The sequence below is a fragment of the Aethalodelphis obliquidens genome, unplaced genomic scaffold (genome assembly GCF_003676395.1).
Source record: "Aethalodelphis obliquidens isolate GAN/ISIS:26980383/991018 unplaced genomic scaffold, ASM367639v1 scaffold67, whole genome shotgun sequence".
NCBI lineage: Eukaryota > Metazoa > Chordata > Mammalia > Artiodactyla > Delphinidae > Aethalodelphis > Aethalodelphis obliquidens.
Genome location: NW_020838011.1, coordinates 9,292,295 through 9,314,986, shown reverse-complemented (window position 1 = coordinate 9,314,986; position 22,692 = coordinate 9,292,295). Strand labels below are relative to the sequence as shown.

The 22,692-nt window shown below is 36.4% G+C and overlaps 1 protein-coding gene across 4 annotated transcripts in view; it reads left to right on the top strand.

Annotated features, from left to right (window-relative positions):
- The window catches only part of UBA6 (ubiquitin like modifier activating enzyme 6), a 79,996-nt gene that overhangs the window by 16,330 nt on the left and 40,974 nt on the right, over positions 1-22,692 (top strand). For 2 of the 4 annotated variants that reach the window (XM_027089660.1, XM_027089662.1), the window contains exons 3-8: positions 1,155-1,249; positions 1,785-1,813; positions 5,869-5,963; positions 6,491-6,602; positions 18,803-18,883; positions 21,142-21,264. In XM_027089660.1, the coding sequence (XP_026945461.1) occupies positions 1,155-1,249; positions 1,785-1,813; positions 5,869-5,963; positions 6,491-6,602; positions 18,803-18,883; positions 21,142-21,264 (535 nt within the window). The remainder of the gene's footprint in view (positions 1-1,154; positions 1,250-1,784; positions 1,814-5,868; positions 5,964-6,490; positions 6,603-18,802; positions 18,884-21,141; positions 21,265-22,692) is intronic. The other 2 variants (XM_027089661.1, XM_027089663.1) reach the window with 2 other exon arrangements.

The window sequence follows — 22,692 nt, the reverse complement described above, 5'->3', positions numbered from 1 at the left end:
TTTATTATATATTGTAGGGAGTAAGGATGGAAATAGTAAAGATAGCTTTGTTTATAAAGTTTCTTCTTACTAAACAAGAGACCCTTTTTCAGGCTTTTATCTTGACTATCAATAGATGAAATATGGAAATTAAATAAACATCTATGTATTAAACATACATTAAACCAGCATCTGTAAATGTGCATGTGTGTCAATTCCAAAAGAAATATTTGGGCTTCCCTGGTGGCGCAGTGGTTGAGAGTCCACCTGCCGATGCAGGGGACACGGGTTCGTGCCCCGGTCCGGGAAGATCCCACATGCCACGGAGCAGCTAGGCCCGTGAGCCATGGCCGCTGAGCCTGCGCGTCCGGAGCCTGTGCTCGGCAACGGAGAGGCCACAACAGTGAGAGGTCCGCGTACCGGGGAAAAAAAAAAAAAAAAAAGCCAAAAGAAATACTTGCAACCCAAGGGGCTCTGGAATTATTTATTTATACTGAACTCATCTTTCAAAATAATTCTGGTGAGAAGCCATTAGAATGCCCCATCTTCAAAAACTAGTATAGCATCAAGTTAATGAATGTTCTTTCAAATAAACTGTTACTATTGACTATTACTATATCTAACTTTTTAAAATTGCCAATGTGTATTTTTTGAAATTCTCATCCTGATACTGCCTTGTGACTGTTAGGATGGATGACTTAACAAGGTCCTTTATATAATTTATCAGCTTTTATATTTAAAATAATGTTTGGAAACTACTTAAGTCATCTAAACTCCAAGAAGGAAACCAAATTTTTGCCTGAGAAATCCTTTTCACAGTGAAAGGCTTTAAGTGGAAGTGGCAAACTCAGATGCCTGTGGTGGCCACCGAGGTAGTAAATGAGAGGAGAAGGATGGGAACTGTGGCAAATCTAGATCACATAGTCCTCCCTCTCTGAACAGGGCAACTCCTACTCAACTCTGTAGCCATGAGGGAATGTGGACTGTGGTGCCAAATCTTCTAATTTTTAAAAATATGTCATATATTTGACATTAATTCAGAACTTTTAAGCACTATGCAAGTGATCCAAAACAAGTCTGTGGGCAGGATCTAGCTGCCAGGTTATTAGTTCACAAATGATTTTAAAAGGATATACAATTTTGGTAAAATAATTTTCATTGTGTTTTACATGTAGTCGACAGAGGTACGTTCTTGGAGACACAGCAATGCAGAAGATGGCCAAGTCCCATGTTTTCTTAAGTGGTATGGGTGGTCTTGGTTTGGAAATTGGTAAGCAGTATTTTTATTCATAATTTTATGTGATGCTTTTGAGCAACATAATTTAAAGAATTTAATTCCTTTCCCTTGTATTATTTTCTATAAAGGAAGTTAGATCCAAAACCTTGATCAGGTTCAGTTTTGATTTTGGGTGGGGGGGCAGCTGGGGCAAGAGTATTTCATACTGTTACATTCTTCCACAAGGAACCAGTAATGACTCTCCTGCTTCTCTTTTTGTGATGTTGATAGTTATTAATGATCTTTCTCTGTATCCATTAATTCATTATGGTAGAGCACACATGCACACATTCATAACAGCATGTCTGGAAGCATACACTGAAATTTTAAGAATGATTATCTCAGTGTGGTTTGATTATGGAAAATTTTTTTTTCTTTTTGTTCATCCATATTTTCTAAGGAACCTATATTTCTTAGGTAGTAAAAAGTTAAAATTATTCAGAGATTTAACCAAACTCCATGAAGACATATCTAATATACAATTCCTAATATTAAGCTATTCCTTTTTTTTTTTCTTCCCCCTTTATAGCAAAGAATCTTGTTCTTGCAGGGATTAAGGTGAGTAAATGTCCTTGGTAAGAAGAATTGTTTGTTTGTTACGAACTCTTTTTTTTTTCCTCTCATCCGTAGTGGTAATATTAGTTACACTTTGGCCTAATTATTGCTTCTTCATTTAGTAGCAAAATTGTCATAATTCTCTATTTTCCTCCTTTTAAAAAGCTTTTTATTACAGAAAATTTCAAAATTATCCAAAAAAAGAGAATAGTGTTAGCAAAACCCCATGTATCCATCATGCACCTGCAGTTATTAGCTCATAGACAGATTTGTTTCATGTATCTTCTTCCCATTCCCCTCTGCCCCCAACTGCCAAATTATTTTAATATCAATCTCAGACATCCTATTATATCATTCTTAAATATTTTACTATAAACCTCTAAAAGATAAGGGTGCCTTTTGAAAACATAACCACAGTATCACTTCCACACCTAAAAACGTTAACAGTTTTTTAAGATCATTGTGATCTTTAAACAGAACTTAGCAACTTAAACAACAGCATTTACCTCAGTTTCTTTGGGGCAGGAATCAGGTGCAACTTAGCAGACTCCTCTGAGGATCTTTCACAAAGCTCCAGTCACCAATATTGGCAGGGCCTGCAGTCATCTTGAGGCTAGGGAAAGGATCTGCTTCCCAAACCTGCCCATGTAGTTATGGATAGGATTCAGTGGCAAGGTTGTGTCGTTCAACTTTCCCACCTCAGTCCCTTGCTGGCTATTAGTCGGAGGTCACCCTCAGTTCCTTGCCATGTGGCCCTCTTCATAGGGCAGCTCACAATATGGCAGCTTGTTCCATCGGAGTAAGCAAGCAAAAGACAAGAAAGGGAGGGGCTTCCCTGGTGGCGCAGTGGTTGAGAGTCCGCCTGCCGATGCAGGGGACACGGGTTCGTGCCCCGGTCTGGGAAGATCCCACATGCCGCGGAGCGGCTGGGCCCATGAGCCATGGCCACTGAGCCTGCGTGTCCGGAGCCTGTGCTCCGCAACGGGAGAGGCCACAACAGTGAGAGGCCCGCATACTGCAAAAAAAAAAAAGGAATGTGCTAGCAAGATAAATCGCAGTCTTTTGTAACCTAATCTCAGAAGTGACATTCCATCACCTATGCTGTAGTCCTTAAAAGCAAGTCACTAGGAGGAGACAGGATTGCACAAAGGCCTGAATATCAGGAAGTGGGAATCATTGGGTTATCTTTGAAGCCTGCCTACCACAATCGTCAAGTATCTAGTTAAGAGTCCATATTTTCCCAGTCGTCTAAAGAAAGAATTTTTCTTAAATTTGTTTTGTTCTAATCAGGATCCAAGTAAAGTCCATATACTGGACTTGGTTTCTTTGAATCAATAGGTTTCCCTTCCCTGATTCTTTTTCTTTCTTTCAGTTTACTTTTTGAAGAAATCAGGTCATTTTTCACGTATACCTCCATCTCTGTATTTCTTATAAACTGGTCATTATATCCAGAGAATCAGATTCAGATTTGATTCTTTTGGCACTACTGCTTCACAAGTGATATTGTGTTCTCCCATCAGGAGGAAATAATATTCTGTTATCTTTTTTTGTGATTATTACTACCTATTAATGATCACTGCCTAGATCATTATTTTATTGGGGCTGTGATATTCTATTTCTGTCATTTCTATTTCATTTATTAATGGGAATAATATTTTAGAAAAATTTCCATTCATCACTTGTTTGGTTTCGCTACATATAGTTAGTACATGTGTAAAAGGCAAGATAAATACTTGATTTTCCCCCTTTATTTACTACTTTTCAAAATCACTGGTTTTCTCTGATCCCTCAACAGTGACAGGTGAAACTTGGGTGGTATGTGTGTATGTGAACATCATGATGGATTTAAACGTATTTGATGTGTTTTGAGTCATTGATGCTCAGATTGTTTCATCTTTGCTTTGGGGGTACTTCTTGAAGTCCTTGAGTCCTTTTGACACTACCCCAGTATTCTTTGGTTGTCACTGCCTGTAAAGTCTTACCAGTGGACAGAGCTAGAACATTCATTGTGAATGAACACTGAAATTTCTGAGTTTCAAGTTTAGGATTACAGGGTACTTACTTATTTACTTCTTAGATTTTATATTTGTCTCTCTTCTCTTACTATAAGGTTTTGGGTCTTAATGACATGAACCTGATTACTTATTTGCTTTATCCTATATTATATCCTGTTATATCTATGACATAGTTTTGGAATAACAGTTCCAGCATTATTAATAACAATATGATTATTGAAAACAGTTTAAGATAAATTGTTTTATCCTTAGTGTCCCATCTGGATTTGGCAGACAAATTAACTGCTTTCTTAAGTCACTTTAAATAATTCCTTTGTGTAATTATGCAACAAATTCAAATAGATAGTTTTGTCCATTTATTCATTTTACTTTGGATTTTTAGGGATTGCTTTTTTAATTTGATTTAGTTTTATTATTATATGAGACATATAATTCAAAGTCAAATTTATAAAGCAAAGTATATTCAGGTAAGTCTAGCATCTCTCTACCCTATTTCCTCCTTCCCTTATTAGATTGCCTTCTTTTTTTAATCTGTTTTTAAATATAAGCAAATACATACATATAGACATGCAAATCTGTATGTGTGTATGTACATATTTATCCCCACCTGCCTTTCTTAGGTAAAGTGCCATACTTCTACCTTGCTTTTTATCACATACCAGCATATCCTGGTATTACTCCATAGTGATAAATATATTTTTTCACTTATTTTTTTCATAGCTGCATGAATATATGTTGTGTTGATGTATCATACGTAATTATACCCAGTTCCTCATTGGTGGACATTTTGATTATTTTCAGTCTGTTGCTATTACACATAGTGCTGCAGCTAAGAGTCTTGTACATATGTATTTTTGTATTATTTCCAGTGTGTCTTTGTGATAGATTCTTAAAAGTGGGATTGCTGTGTCAAAGGAGAAATGTACTTGTCATTTTGCTAAAGAATGCCAATTTTTTTTCCTTTGAGGTTTTGTGCTACTTCATATTCCCACCAGTAATGTATGAGAATGCCTGATTTACTTCACTCTCACCAATTTGGATTTATGCCATTCTGATGAATGAGAAAAGGTGTTTCATTCTTGAGCAAGGTTGAACATGCTTCAATATTTTAAAGGGCCCTATGTATTTCTTTTTCAGTATACTCTGTGTTCATGTACCTTGCCCCTTTTTCTATAAGATTTGTGGCTTGAAATATAAGTTAAAAATATATTTTCTAGTTAGTCAGTTTTCTTTCTTACTTAGAACATGACCGTTTGGAAATGTTAGTTTATGTGAATTTTTAAAATCTTTGTATATATGTTGATCTGTATAATGTGCTACTTTTCTAAACTTAAATTCTCTTACTGTTTTTTAAAGTAGTTTTTCACATAGCATAAAGGCACCCTGGTGATGTAAGTGCATGGTAATATGCCTAATTATTCATTTTTTTAAAGTCAACTAGGGTTCAGTACTATCTGAAAAATAAAGTACATATACACACACCTACAGCAAGCATATAGTATATCTATTTGGAATTACAATATTACCATCATGTTAATTATTTTTTACTTAATTAATTGAGAATTGTTATTGATAAATGTCATAAGTGGAAAGTATTATTCTTATTGTCATCAGTATACAACTATCGTTACATGAACGTCTCTGTAACTTGGAATTACAATTTTACTGTGTTAAGTAATCAAAACACTGCTTTTAACATTTGTCTTATCTCACTTCACAGTTGACAGTTGAATAATGAAGCTATATTCAAGTTAATGTAACAGTAATCTCTACCAAAAAAATTATATACCAGCATTAAAAAATTATTTTGCGTTATAAAAAAAATAAAGTAGTTTTTCCATGAACTTTTTTGGGTTTCCAGATGTATATAGTCATATCGTCTGTGAATGGATCTAACTTTATAACCTTTCCAATTACTAGGACTTTAATTACTTTCTATTGTCTAATTAGATAATTCTTCCAAGTCAGTGTAAATAGTATTGGAAATAGTGAGCATCCTTGTCTTACTCCTGACTTTAACAGATAGTTTTCTCTTTTTTGAAGGCACTTACAATTCATGATACAGAAGAATGCCAAGCATGGGATCTAGGAACCAACTTCTTTCTCTGTGAAGATGATGTTGTTAGTATGAGAAACAGGTGAAGATAAGATATTTTGATGTATTATCATAGGATTTTTTTTTTCTTACTGTTGTAGTTACTTAGAATATTTTCTGTATCCAGAACACCAGTTCAATCATAGTTGTTTAACTCATAACCATAAATTCACTCTACTGTAGATAAGTAAGTGTTGACATTTAATTATTTATATTTGTCAAAAATTTAATACATTCACATTGCTACCTAGAAATGCATTTATTTAAGATTGTTTAAGTAGGTCTTTATTATTACTGAATCATTAAGAGCCTTAAGGAGCATTGACCTATAAGGGTACACTTTGAGATTATGTGACTTACTATGGAATATGACAGTGTGCTACATCTCAAGATTGTATAGTAAAAATAAGTTTTAACTTCTTTTATTCCTCTCCAGTTTAAATTCCCATGAAACTTTGTAACATTCACGTTCTTCTGATGTCATCAAAGTGTCCAAGTTTGAAAGATTGAGTATATTTATTGAACAAAAGAGTAGTAAAAGTCTTTTTTCTTTTTCTTTTCTTGTTTTAGGGCTGAAGCTGTACTTCAACGTATTGCAGAATTAAATCCATATGTTCATGTCACATCATCTTCTATTCCTTTAAATGAAACTACCGATCTTTCCTTCTTACATAAATACCAGGTTGGTACTCCATTTTATATTAGATGTTATTGACAGACTCCAAGTCAAATCATTATGTATTAATATAGTATAACTAATTTAACCTAGTCTGTTGAGCAGCTCAAAAAATTTCAGGTAAAAAGACTTAGACTAATACATTTCAAGTGCTTCGTTTTAGGGAAAGGGCCTAGTAACTACTCACAAAGTAAATATATTGGTCAGCTATTTTCACAGTAATGTACATGAAAAACTACCCAAATTTAGTGGTTTATAGCAACATGTATTTCTTTCTCATGCATCTGCATGTCAGTTTGAGTTCTGCTGTTCTAGGCTAAACTTGAACTCCACAATCTGGGTTCTGGTCCGTGTACCTCTCTTCTGGGACCAAGAGGCTACCTAAGACATGGTCTCATAGCAATAGCAGAAATGCAAAGGAGTGAGTGTAACCATTCAAACACATTTTAAGCCTCTGTTTGTGTTGCTTCCATTAATAGTCTGTTGGCCAAAGCAGGTCACATGGACAAACCCAAAGTGAAGGAGCAGGAAAGCACACTATACTCTTCCTAAGGCCATGGGCAGAGAGTAATGTATAACCCAGGAACAAGGAAGTAAATAATGTGGACCAACAATTCAGTGTAAGTCAGGTAACAAATAAAAACAAAATTTCTCAGCACCTTGAAAGTTCTAAAAGTGACTAGATTGACCCTGATTTTCCCTGTGATTAAATTATGATGTTATCCATCGTCTAGGGAAAAGCACTCCTGTGTTTCTTTAAGATCTCAATACTTCTGGCACTTGTGTGACTATATGCATGTGGGTTTTCCCCCCAACACCATCAAACAATTCTCCAACTCTATGGACACCTAGCTTGGTGTCCTACAGTTTAATCCAGTTCTGATACTGTCTGCCTGGAGAAATAGTGTTAGATTCCACAGGTTAAGGGCTCAGTCCCACAAGAACCCACACCCTCCAACCCCTTTATGACTCCAATTTCAAGTCCAGGTTGTTACCTGTGCTTCTGAGGACTGGCTATAAATCAGAGGTTTCCACATCCCCTTCCTCAGGTTCAATTAATTTGCCAGAGCAGCGCACAGACTCAGGAAAAGAGTTTACTTACTAGATCACCAGTTTTTTGTAAAAGACTATAACTCAAGAACTGCCAGATAGAAGAGATTCATAGGTCAAGGTATAGGGAAAGGGTTGCCAAGCTCCCATGCCCTCTCCAGGTATGCCATGTTCACAAACTTGGAAGCTCTCTTAAGCTCCTGGTTCAGGGATTTTTGTGGAGGCTTCATTATGTAAGCATGAATGAGTAACACATTGGCCGTTGGTGATTAAGTCAGTCTCCAGCCCCAGAGGTCTGGGAGATAGGGCTGAAAGTTCTGAACCTCACATCCTAAGGTTGGTTCCTCTAACAACCAGCCCCCATCCTTAGGGGCTTTCCAAAAGCCCCTCATTAACATAAACTCAGGTGTGGCTGAAAGGGCTTGTTATGAATAACAAGACATTCACTTCATCTTTATCACTCTGAAGCTATTTCAGGAAATAGGACAAAACTAAATATTATAACAAAAGATGCACCTATAGCTCTTATATAGGAAATTACAAGTGTGGTAGGAGCTATGTGGCAGGAACCTTGGATGAAGACCAAAATATATATTTCTTACTATAATCATAATATCACACCCACTTAAAAATCAGTGTAGACTTCCATTCTTGACTGGATAGCTTGAAATCCATCCTGCTACAGAGATGCTTCATAGACTGTCTACAATAGAATTGCTTAATAGACTTCCTTTTCAATGATTACATGAGGTCAGAATATGTAAGGGAGGTGCTCAGAGACCAAAAATGAATAGGTAGCTAACAGAAGACCAGTTAACTGTTGGCTGTGGTCATTTTCAGGGACAGGGTTTGCCTGTATCAGTAACCACATTTCTTGTGAATTAATGGTCACACAAAAACGATAAATATTTGTCTATATGTGATGGAAAAGTGTAATTGAGACATACCACCTTTTGTAACTCTCTGGAACCTCAGAAAGCTACACCCTTAACGAAAGGGTGTAGGAGAACAATCTTTGCCCATCAGAACAAGAAGCTTGTCTGTTTTCTTTTGAGCTCTGAATAAAAAAAAAAATCTTCTCTGGGAGTTCATAACAATAGGCCTGCCCTCACATAAGTTTGGAGTAAACTTTATAATCCGTTGTATTCTAAAATTTCGCAAGCTGAGAACTTAACATAAAACATAGTACTGCCCCTGTCCACCTCCCTGTGGCTGCCCGGCTGGCCGAAAAGTTTCTCCAGGTGCAGAATTCCGGTCTTCGTGACCACCAGCGCGAGTGTGCGCACCAGTCAGGAGCCAGCCTGCCCGATGGCCCGGGGAAATGGATATATCAGAAACTGAAGCACGAAGGTACTCGGCAGAGGGTGGAATCAAGATGGTGGACTAGGAGGATGCAGAATTCGTGTCTCTGCACAACTAGGGCACCTACCAAGCACCTGTGGTGGACCACGGACATATATGAGGACGGGAGGAAGCCCCACAGACTGGGTCCTAAGCAAAGGCCCCGCCCCACGCTTGAACGTCACCCTGCCTAAGCCCCGCCTCCAAGGCCTTTTCCAGCTGTGTGGGTCCTGAGCCTAGGCCCGGCCCCATGCTCAAACGTCACCCCCCGCACCAGCCTAGGTCCTGCCCCACCCTAACCCCACGCCTGCCTAAGTTCCATCCCTGCCTAAACTCCGACCCCATAGCCACGGCTATTTTTTTTCTTCATTTTTTTCCTCTCTTCCTTTTTCCTCTTTTAGATTGAAGTTCTATTCTACCTTGTTGATTCACTGTTGTTCATTCATTTATATTCTATTTTTCCTAATCTTTTATTTTTCTAATTTTATTTTATTCTTTATACTTGTTATTGTTCTCTTCTTTTGGCTTGTTCCCCTGCCCCCTGCCCCGCCCCTTTCTTTTTCTGTTATGGTTTTATTTTACCTTCTGGCAGTTGTTTCAATTATATTTTTATTTTTCCTAATATATTTTTTATCTTTCTAAATTTATTTTGTTTTTTATTCTTTGATATTGTACTGTTTTTTAATCTTTCTTTTTTTTCTTTCCTTTTTTTTTTTTTTTTTGCCACGCCCTGCAGCTTGCAGGATCTTGGTTCCTATTTCAGAGGTTGGGCCCGAGCTCCTGTGGTGCGAGCTCTGAGTCCAAACCACTGGACTAACAGAGAACCTCAAACCCCAGGGTATATTAATCGGAGTGAGGCCTCCTGGAGGTTCTAATCTCAGCACCAAGACCCGGCTCTATCCAACTGCCTGCAAACTCCAGTGTTGGAACGCCTCAGGCCAAACAACCAGTAAGACAGGAATACAACCCCACCCAACAACAAAAAAAAAAAATGACAAAAAAATGTGTTACAGATGAAGGAGCATGGTAAAAACCTACAATACTAAATAAATGAAGACAAAATAGGCAACCTACCTGAAAAAGAATTCAGAGTAATGATAGTAAAGATGATCCAAAATCTCAGAAACAGAATGGTGGAAATACAAGAAACATTTAACAAGGGTCTAGAAAAACTAAAGAGCAAACAAACAGTGATGAACAACACAATTACTGAAATTAAAAATACTCTAGAAGGAATCAATAGCAGAATAACTGAGGCAGAAGAACAGATAAGTGAGCTGGAAGATAAAATGGTGGAAATAACTGCCAGGGAGCAAAATAAAGAAAAATGAGTGAAAAGAATTGAGGACAGTCTCAGAGACCTCTGGGACAACATTAAACACACCAACATTTGAATTATAGGGGTCCCAGAAGAAGAAGAGAAAAAGAAAGGGTCTGAGAAAATATTTGAAGACTATAGTTGAAAACTTCCCTAACATGAAAAAGGAAATAGTCAAGTCCAGGAACCTCAGAGAGTCCCATACAGGATAAACCCAAAGAGAAACACACCGAGACACATATTAATCAAACTATCAAAAATTAGGTACAAAGAAAAAATATTAAAAGCAGCAAGGGAAAAGCAACAAATAACATAGAAGGGAATCCCCATAAGGTTAACAGCTGATCTTTCAGCAGAAACTCTGCAAGCCAGAAGGGACTGGCAGGACATATTTAAAGTGATGAAGGAGAAAAACCTACAACCAAGATTACTCTACCCAGCAAGGATCTCATTCAGTTTCAACAGAAAAATTAAAACCTTTGTAGAGAAGCAAAAGGTAAGAGAATACAGCAAACCAAACCAGCTTTACAACAAATGCTAAAGGAAAGTCTCTAGGCAGGAAACACAAGAGAAGGAAAAGACCTACAATAACAAACACAGAACAATTAAGAAAATGGCAGTAGGAACATACATATTGATAACTACCTTAAATGTAAATGGATTAAATGCTCCAACCAAAAGATATAGACTGGCTGAATGGATACAAAAACAATATGCTGACTACCAGGGACCCACTTCAGACCTAGGAACACATACAGACTGAAAGTGAGGGGATGGAAAAAGATATTCCATGCAAATGGAAATCAAAAGAAAGCTGAGGTAGCAATTCTCATATCCACAAAATAGACTTGAAAATAAGACTATTACAAGAGACAAAGAAGGACGCTACATAATGATCAAGGGGTCAATCCAAGAAGATATAAGAATTGTAAATATTTATGCGCCCAGCATAGGAGCACCTCAATACATAAGCCAAATGCTAACAGCTGTAAAAGGGGAAATCAACAGTAACACAATCATAGTAGGGGATATTTATACCCACTTTCACCAATGGACAGATAATCCAAAATGAAAATAAATAAGGAAACACAAGCTTTAAATGATACATTAAAGAAGATAGACCTAATATTTATTGGAAATTCCATCCAAAAACAACAGAATACACTTCTCAAGTGCTCATGGAACATTCTCCAGGATAGACCATATCTTGGGTCACAAATCAAGCCTTGGTAAATTTAAGAATATTGAAATTGTATCAAATGTCTTTTCGGACCACAATGGCATGAGACTAGATATCAATTACAGGAAAAAAAAAACTAAAAAATACAAACACGTGAGGAGGCTAAACAGTATGCTACTAAATAACCAAGTGACGACGACCCAAAACCTATGGGATGGAACAAAAGCAGTTCTAAGGGGAAGTTTATGGCAATACAATCCTACCTCAAGAAACAAGAAAAATCTCAAATAGCCTAACCTTACACCTAAAGCAATTAGAGGAAGAAGAAGAAAAAAACCCAAAGTTAGCAGAAGGAAAGAAATCATAAAGATCAGATCCAAAAAGAAATGAAAAAGAAATGAAGAAAACAATAGCAAAGATCAATAAAACAAAGAGCTGGTTATTTGAGAAGATAAATAAAATTGAATTTTTCTCATCAAGAAAAAAAGGGAGAAGACTCAAATCAATAGAATTAGAAATGAAAAGGAGAAGTATCAACTGACACTGAAGAAATACAAAGGATCATGAGAGATTACTACAAGCCATTATATGCCAATAAAATGGACAACCTGGAAAAAGGAAAAATTCTTACAAAAGTAACAACCTTCCGTGACTGAACCAGGAAGAAATAGAAAATATAAACAATCTAATCACAAGCCCTGAAAATGAAATTGTGATTAAAATTTTTCCAACAAACAAAAGTTCAGGACCAGATGGCTTCACAGGTGAATTCTATCAAACATTTAGAGATGAGCTAATACCTATCCTTCTCAAACTCTTCCAAAATATAGCACAGGGAGGAACACTCCCAAACTCATTCTTTGAGGCTACCATCACCCTGATTCCAAAACCAGACAAAGATGTCACAAAAGAAGAAAACTATAGGCCATTATCACCGATGAACATAGGTGCAAAAATCCTCAAAAAATACTAGCAAAAAGAATCCAGCAGAACATTAAAAGGATCATACATGATGATCAAGTGGGGTTTATCCCAGGAATGCAAGGATTCTTCAATATATGCAAATCAACCAATGTGATAAACCATATTAACAAATTGAAGGAGAAAAACCATATGATCATCTCAATAGATGGAGAGGGCTTCCCTGGTGGCGCAGTGGTTGAGAGTCCGCCTGCCAATGCAGGGGACACGGTGCCCCGGTCCGGGAGGATCCCACATGCCGTGGAGCGGCTGGGCCCATGAGCCATGGCCACTGAGCCTGCGCGTCCGGAGCCTGTTGCTCCACAACGGGAGAGGCCACAACAGTGAGAAGCCTGCGTATCGCAAAAAAAAAAAAAAGAAAAAAATAGATGGAGGAAAAGCTTTCAACAAAGTTCAACATGCATTTATGATAAAAACTCTCCAGGAAAAAAAAAAAAAAAACCTCTCCAGAAAGTGGGCATAGAGGGAACCTACCTCAACATAATAAAGACCATGTAGGACAAACCCACAGCCAACATTGATCTCAATGGTGAAACACTGGAACCATTTCCACTAAGATCAGGAACAAGAAAAGGTTGCCCACTCGCACCAGTTATTCAACTTAGTTTTGGAAATTTTAGCCACAGCTATCAGAGAAGAAAAAGAAATAACAGGAATCCAAATCGGAAAAGAAGTAAAACTGTCACTGTTTGCATATGACATGATACTATACATAGAGAATCCTAAAGATGCTACCAGAAAACTACTAGAGCTAATCAATGAATTTGGTAAAGTAGCAGGATATAAAATTAATGCACAGAAATCTCTTGCATTCCTATACGCTAATGATGAAAAATCTGAAAGAGAAATTAAGGAAACATTCCCATTCACCATTGCAACGAAAAGAATAAAATACCAGGAATAAACCTACCTAAGGAGACAAAAGACCTGTACGCAGAAAATTATAAGACACTGATGAAAGAAATTAAAAATGATACAAACAGATGGAGAGATATACCATGTTCTTGGATTGGAAGAATCAACATTGTGAAAATGACTACTTCCCAAAGCAATCTGCAGATTCAGTGCAATCCCTATCAAACTACCACTGGCATTTTTCATAGAACTAGAACAAAAAAATTTCACAATTTGTATGGAAACACAAAAGACCCCGAATAGCCAAAGCAGTCTTGAGAAATAAAAACGGAGCTGGAGGAATTAGTTTCCCTGACCTCAGACTATACTACAAAGCTACAGTAATCAAGGCAGTATGGTACTGGCCAATAACAGAAATATAGATCAATGGAACAAGATAGAAAGCCTAGAGGTAAATCTATGCACATATGGTCACCTTATCTTTGATAAAGGAGGCAAGAATATACAGTGGAGAAAAGACAACCTCTTCAATAAGTGGTGCTGGGAATACTAGACAGCTGCATGTAGAAGAATGAAATTAGAACAACTCCTAACATCATACACAAAAATAAGTTCAAAATGGATTAAAGACCTAAATATAAGGCCAGACACTATAAAATTCTTAGAGGAAAACATACGCAGAACACTCTATGATGTAAGTCACAGCAAGATCCTTTTTGACCCCACCTCTTTGAGAAATGGAAATAAAAACAAAAATAAACAAATGGGACCTAATGGAACTTAAAAGCTTTTGCACAGCAAAGGAAAACATAAGACGAAAAGACAACTCTCAGAATGGGAGAAAATATTTGCAAATAAAGCAACTGACAAAGGATTAATCTCCAAAATATACAAGCAGCTCATGCAGCTCAATATCAAAAAAACAACCCTATCCCAAAATGGGCAGAAGACCTAAATAGATATTTCTCCAAAGATATACAGATTGCCAACAAACACATGAAAGGATGCTCAACATTACTAATCATTAGAGAAATGCAAATCAAAAGTACAATGAGCTATCACCTCACACTGGTGAGAATGGCCATCATCAAAAAAATCTACAGACATTAAATGTTGGAGAGGGTGTGGAGAAAAGGGAACCCTCTTGCACTGTTGGTGGGAATACAAATTGATACAGCCACTATGGAGAACAGTATGGAGGTTCCTTAAAAAACTAAAAATAGAACTACCATATGAGCCAGCAGTCCCACTACTGGGCGTATACCCTGAGAAAACCATAGTTCAAAAAGGGTCATGTACCACAATGTTCATTGCAGCTCTATTTACACTATCCAGGACATGGAAGCACCCTAAGTGTCCCTCAACAGATGAATGGATAAAGACGTGGCACATACATACAATGGAATATTACTCAGCCATAAAAAGAAACGAAATTGAGTTGTTTGTAGTGAGGTGGATGGACCTAGTGTTTGTCATACTGAGTGAACTCTAATGTGTGACTGTAAGTCTAGTGCATCATTAACCTAAGGACCTCACCATTTGGAAGTTACAGTTTTCTTCTTCAGCTTCCCTTATCCTTTTTGGTCTGGCTCTTTTCCTTAAACTGTGGAAACGTCTTTCTTTCAAGTTGCTTTTGTTGCAGAGTTAAGCAAATGGCTGTTAGCAGCTGTGGTAAAAAAAAAAAATCCACAGAATACCCCAGCTGTTCATCTGCTTCTCAGAAAAATGTACTTTGTGTATTTTTTTGTAAAACAAAGCTTTTTCCAGTGTCAGTGGTGGAAATGTCACAGAAATTGAGCATTGGTAGTTCAGAATTTATAGTTTCACCAGAGAGAAAAAAAGAAAGACAAGCCAGCAAAGGTATTACCTCTGGAAAAGATTTGGTAAATATTGAAGATTCTACATCTCAACACAAGTTGGTGTCCCATTCCCTAATTCCATCTCTAGATTCATCCATAGACCATGGGCCCTTGTCAGCCAATTCATTGCCTTCTTAACTATTAAAGTAACATTTCTTTCTTACATAAGGGGTGAGAGAAGTTGGTTGATAATTTCTTTTATGCTGTTTCCAACCACTGCCCAAGTTAATGATTTCCCAGGATTATGAATAATTCAGAATGTTATTCCAGCTTTTTTAAAAAATGGTTTATATGGAAATGAATTGGTTTTCAAATAGAATTAAATCAGAATTTTGGGGCATTTTCTTCGGTTGATTCAGAATGAGATTTATGGTTGTGGTTAAATATAGGATGGTTATTATTTAAGACAGTTCCTGGTTATGTAGATGGAATATCAAATACACCTTACAAAACTGACTTGCATTAGTTACAATCTATGACTACCCAGTTGGACTGGTTTTGGTATATTCACCTTTTATAGAGAAGAGGCACTGTGGAAGACTGTCATTGATATAGTACAACTTTGGAGACAGGGAGCAGTAAGTTTAAGAAAAGTTAGGTTATCAGCCCTTAAATTTGTACCTTTTTCAAATTTTCACCCTAAACTCTTATTTCTGATTTGTATTATGGTATAGTTTTTGCCATATAGGTGTCTCTGAGTGAATTGTTGCTATGTTATTTTCATTCAAAGCATATTTTGTGAATGTCCAATCAGTAATTTTTTGTGTATAACATATTTGAGATGATTGTTATGTCTTGAAACAAGTGTGATTGAGAAAGCTATGAAGTTGCCTTGTGATTTTAAAGATTTTAAGTCTTGATTTTAATTCTATGCACATTATCATGTAGACTTGCCTGCATTCAGGAGATTATATTGAATAACTTCTTAAGGCCTCTTTTAGCCTAATGAGTGAATGAATTATACAGGGTTTAGAATTTGAAAAAGACAGTAAACTATCTTGTACACAATAAATATCTTCACACACACACACACACACACACACACACACAAAGCGTAGTACTAAGCTGGTGATATGCTGGAATGCCAGACAGAAACAGAAGATCTAGAGGCATATACCCTCAACCAGGCCACAGTATATTCTAATATGTAAAGCTCCTATGAGGTGGTGTTCATAATACAAAATAATAAGACAGGAAAAAGCAGTTCAGCATGATCAAGAGTCAGTGGATATAACAAACAATAGAATTAAACCTCCAAGAATTTCAGACAATAGAATTATTGGATAGGGACTATAAAATATAGATGTTCAAACAGACTAAATCTTACAAGAAGGGATTAAATATACAACAGGAAAATAAGACACTATTGAAAGCAATCAGGCAGATATAACCAAATAGAACTTTTAGAAATGAAAAATATAGTCCTAAAAATTAAAACAATGAATATATTAAACAGTGGATAGATACAACTGGAATAAGAATTAATAAATCTAAAGATAGAGCTGAGGAGATTCGTGAAACCACAGGGACTTCCCTGGTGGTGCAGTGGATAAGAATCCACCTTCCAGTGCAGGGGACAGGGGTTTGAGCCCTGGTCCGGGAAGATCCCACATGCTGCAGAGTATCTAAGCCCGTGCACCACAATTACTGAGCCTGTGCTCTAGAGCCCATGTGCCACAACTGCTGAGCCCGCGTGCTGCAACTACTGAAGCCCCCACACCTAGAGCCCGTGCTCTGCAAGAAGAGAAGCTACCACAATGAGAAGCCTGCATACAGCAACAAAGAGTGACCTCTGCTTGCCACAGCTAGAGAAAGCCCACGCACAGCAACGAAGACCCAATGCAGCCAAAATAAATAAATAAATAGAATTAAATCTAAAAATAAAAACTACAGCTCACAGTAATAAGAGAATATACTAAAGAGAAATAAAAAGAAATGAGAGCTTGAATAAAAAGGTCTAATTCGTGAGATTGGACTTCTAGAAAAAGGCATATTCAAATTATGGTTGAGAATTTTCTAGCATTGATGAAACACAAATTAGACTCAGTATGTACTGGGTCTAATAGGATTTGATTTTACCCTAATTGCAAGCCAGTAAGTTAGCCTGTTACAGTTTCATGGATGCTGGCAGAAAACATGAGATTCCTGGATCAGAGACTAAGGACTTTATTACTTAGAGCATGGTAAATGTGTGAGCATGATATTTGCCTTGTTTCCTCCTGCATTCCTCCAAATCCCACCTGTGCAGTGCAGAGGGCTCAGTGGATGCCTGCACATGTAGTGGGTTCCTTTAGAGGAAAGGAACATTGAGCTTGGGGAACTTGCTGTTTTATAGCAAGCAGTGAACAAGCTTGCTCTTTGTCCCAGAGGGAGACATTACCTCATTTCTCAAGTTTGCACAAGGCAAATACAATCCTGAGAAACAGCCCACGTAAAGAATGGTCAGAGCCTTGCATTCGTGGCATACCCAGTGAGAGATATATAAACAGTAAGAGATCCATGGAGGATTACCGCTCTGTAGGAATCACACCCTATTCTAAGCTAGATAAAACTAAATCCATACCTGGTTATTTGTAGTGAAACTGAGTTATCCATTTCATGGAAACCAGCAGTAAGGAAAGCTCTGGACTGAGCGTGTCAACCTGCTTTTGCCACTTGATAGATAAATGACCCTAAGAAAATATTTGACCTTTATGAGTTTAAGTTAGCTATGATAAAATCTAATTTTAAAACCTTCTCTACTTATCTCACAGGGTGATGATAAAAAATTAAAGTAAGCATTGAAAATTATAATTTGCTATCTTAAATAACAGAACTTGGTGGCACTGTCATAAATAAAAGTTGTAATATTGTGAATCTGTTGAATCTCTGAAGTAAAAGTAAAAGAAAGCTCAGCCAACTAATGTATCTCTTTGAAAATGTAGTTGTTTTAAGATAGCATTTAATTAATATTTTGATGACTAAGCATCTCCATGGCAGTAACAGGTAAAATAAAATCTCCAAGGGGCTTCCCTAGTGGCGCAGTGGTTGAGAGTCCGCCTGCCAATGCAGGGGACACGGGTTCGTGCCCCGGTCTGGGAGGATCCCACATACCGCTGAGCGGCTGGGCCCGTGAGCCATGGCCGCTGAGCCTGCACGTCTGGCGCCTGTGCTCCGCAACGGGAGAGGCCACAACAGTGAGAGGCCCGCGTACCGGGAAAAAAAAAAAAAAAAAAAAAAAACCTCCAACCATTTGGGTTGTGTAAATGCCACATAGGATATTAAGGTTTGCTTCTAATTGTGATGATAATTGAATTTAGTGTGGGCAGGTTTTGTCCTGTATATACTATGATATTTTATGTAACGGACTTGAGTATCTGCAGATTTTGGTATCCATAGGGAGTTCTAGAACCAATCCCCTGCAGATACCTAGAGATGGCTGTATATGTTACTTTTACTTTTGCTACTCTGTACCTCTGAAGGTATTGACCTTAAAATGGAGTACAATACGATAGTATTTTTTACCAAGAAAACAAGGTATTTTTAGCATAGTGCAAACTGAAATGCTTCTGATTTAGAAGTTGTACATTACCAAAATAATTGTTTATTTTTTAATCTTTAATTCTTGTATTCTTCTCAACAGTGTGTAGTATTGACTGAGATCAAACTATCATTGCAGAAGAAGATCAATGACTTTTGCCGTTCTCAGTGCCCTCCAGTAAAGGTAATAGTATCACTTAATAATGACACATAGTTTACCAAAGGAAAAGCACTTTCAGTATTAGAATTTATAGCTTTTCAGTGAGTTATATAAGAAACTTTTTACATGAGGACAATCAATAATACTTTTTAATTTTGGTTTTTGAAGTGTGGTCCAAGGACACTGAGGGTCCCTGAGACCCTTTCATAGGGTCTGCAAAGTCAAACTATTATAATATTACTGAAATGTTATTTGCTTTTTTCACTCTGATTCTCTTATGGGGTGCAATAGAGTTTACAAAGTCTACTTGATATGTGGTGATATTGCTCTGACAGCTAATTGAATGTGTGTGTGTTCTTGTCTTTTAAGTGTTTCTTGGTTTTACTTTCTAACACAGTAAATATCAGTAGGTATAACCCACATAAATAAAATCTAATTGGGTCATCAGTAATTTTTAAGAATGTGAAGGGATCGTGAAACCAAAAAGAAAGAGAACTGTTGAATTGTAACAGTAGAGTAGAGGTGGCTAGACCAGTTAGGGGCTAATGCAGTAAGTAGTCCAAGTGAGAGATACTTGTGCCTTGATGGGAATAGAGAGTGTGAGAAGTCATTGAATTCGAGGTATCTTTTGTAAAAACAGACTAATGGGATTGAGAATGGATGAATAAGAGTTGTGAAGGAAAGAATGATAAAGAATGACTCCTAGATTTTTGTTCAGAGTAATTAGGTATTGTTAAGTAGTGATGACATTGAGAAGAATGGAAAGAGGTCTAGATGGGAAAAATCATAATTCATCCCCTACAACTGCATACATATTACTAACTCCACCTCCTTCGTGGGGTCCTTTGTTCCTTTGGCAAAAGGAAAATGCTGTTTGTTCCTTTGAGACAGGCACTAAACTATCATCATACTGTATAAAATAGATGTGCTGAAAATCTTTGGATTGTGATACTTACATAGCATATTTATACTCTGTATAACATTTGTGTTGTTTTACAAATTAAATTAAGTAGATGAATAAGACAGAGTAGTCAGTAAACTTAGAACAGAACACAAAAGTTTTACAAAATAGGGCTTCCCTGGTGGCGCGGTGGTTGAGAGTCCGCCTGCCGATGCAGGGGACACGGGACACGGGTTCGTGTCCCGGTCCGGGAGGATCCCACGTGTCGCAGAGCGGCTGGGCCCGTGAGCCATGGCCGCTGGGCCTGCGCGTCCGGAGCCTGTGCTCCGCAACGGGAGAGGCCACAGCAGTGAGAGGACTGCGTACCGCAAAAAAAAAAAAAAAAGTTTTACAAAATAATTACACAAGGTTGTAAAGTAAAATCTTTATGTGATTGATGCGTATATTCATACTTTAAAGTTGTTTTGCAAAGAAAGAAATTGTCCTTGAGTTTGCAGCTTTTAAACTTAAAAAAAAAGCCTATAAATTTCTTCTCAGTTTTATGTCTCATAAAAAGTGCTGTAGGTACCTATTTTGATAGTAAAGGCAGTGCATGATCAAGTAGGAGGTAGTCTTCTGTTAGGTATTTCACTACCTCATATAATAGGTGGTATAAATTATTTTAATGGACTACGTTCTTATGCCCAAATATGATTGGCTTTAGTTTTTGTTAGAAAAATATCACCTTATACAGGATCATATGTGTTACAGGTTAAGACTTTTTCTTTATTATCAGTATGTCTAAAACTAACTGAGCACAAAAATAATTTCTTTACATTTTCTTAGACTGGAGAATGTTATAAAAATCACTTTCAATAAAACATTTATGATTGTGTTTAAGAATCTGATTCTTACCTTTCATAATTTCGATGTGCACTGTTAGTACCTCAGCCCCTTTCCTGTTGACGCCACTCTGAGTTTTTAGCTGTTTTATTTTCCTTCAACTCTACCGCTTTTGGTCAATGGACACTCCATTCTTCTTTTCTAAAATGAAAGGTAAGAATTCACTGCTAGACCGTCAAACCAAGTTATCTTTCTCATATTCTGTGCTTGATTTTTAGGGCAAGGCACGAATTTTTGTTATTTAAAAATTATAGAATGTACAATGATGGTGTGCTGATGTTGCTTCTAATTTTGTTAACACTAGATATCCAGTCCGAAATATCAAAATCCTTGATTCCAAAACCAATTTACAAACAAATTATCATATTTGTGGTCACTTTATACCTCAAATAATATGCTTAATTATAAATAAAATTGTCACCAAAAGGCCTAAGATAGTTGAGGGGTTTTTTTTCTTTATATAAATGTATAAGCTTGAACTTGTTTCTTCATTTCACAGTTCATCAGTGCAGATATACATGGAATTTGGTCACGGTTGTTTTGTGATTTCGGTGACGAATTTGAAGTTTTAGATACAACAGGAGAGGAACCAAAAGAGATTTTCATTTCAAATATAACGCAAGTATGATTATATACATATATTATTGTATATGTATATGATTGATTTTTTTAAGTTGATGTGAAAACTATTTTTTAAAAGGTGATATTAGCAAAATATTGTAATATGCAGTATTTTTTATTTGTTTAAAATTGAAGTTAGAATATTAAGAGAGAGTATTCTGGATTCCATCTAACATTTTTTAACAATTGATGAACATTTGCTTATGTCATTAATTTTAATTTTGTTTTCTGTCATGTTCCTATGGGACATGAATTGTGAGTCAGTGTTTACTGAACTGTTGATTGTGTCAGATCATAGATGTACTAAGTATGTCATAAGTCACTTGGCCCAACACTCTGACTCCAGGAAGATGAACACTTAAGTCATCATAAACAAAAGCTTTTCTAATTTGTTATATTTCTAAAACATTATTTGGAGGATGAGAAAAGTTTAAGAGTTAATTAACCTTCAAATCAAAAACTCTGAATTTTCTAACCATGTTCTCTTAATATCATGCAAGCTTAATTTTTTATTCCCTGAAAGAATTGGAGAAATTATTATAATCCATTTTTACTACTCTTTCTGTAGTTTAGCCTAAATCATTAACTTTATTTGCACTCTTAATGATCAATTTACATTAAAGCTCAAAAGAAACCAAACATAAGGAAATGATAATATACTTTGACTGAATAGTATTTGTGATTTTATCTTTATGCTTTCTTTTTAAAGCCAGTGTAATGTTGCCTTTCTCACCCCTTTTTAAGAAAAAATTCATTGAAAAGTCATTTTGTATATCTCTTTGCTTACAGAATGGTTATTGTTCAGCCTTTTACCTTCTCTAGTTATTGTTAGTTTGTCCCTAAGAATATTATAGAGTTAGAATAAGCTCCAAGGGATCTTGTATTGCACTGATATTGTCTTTTATTGAATAGTGCAGGAAATATGAAGGTTATCATAAAAAATTAGACAAATATCATGAATGTTCCCATTTAACTTATCTGTAAATTATTTCTCCTTAAAGTCCTTATGAATTCTATTCTTGTTGAGATATTAGTAAACCCACATTACATTAATTTTATCTACATGTTTGTGATCATAATTGTATTTCTCAAACCCTTAAACAGCAAGAGAATTTTTAGAATCTACACACTTATGAAAGAGAGAATTATAATTCCATTAGGTTTTATGTAAATTAAATTATCACATTATTCAAGCAATGTGATGGATTATATGCAGTTAGGAAATTTCCTGGTGTCTGACCTATCTCATCCACCTTTTAGATGAGTTAAACCAATTCCTTCCTGTTTTTATCTTGATAAGCAGGGATACATAATATTTCTTTGCTTTAAATGTTGGATAAGCTTTAAACTACCACTTTCCTGGCTTTAAATTTCCATCCTCTGTTCTTAGATTTCTTTGATCTTCAAAGTTAGACTCATCTTTTATGTA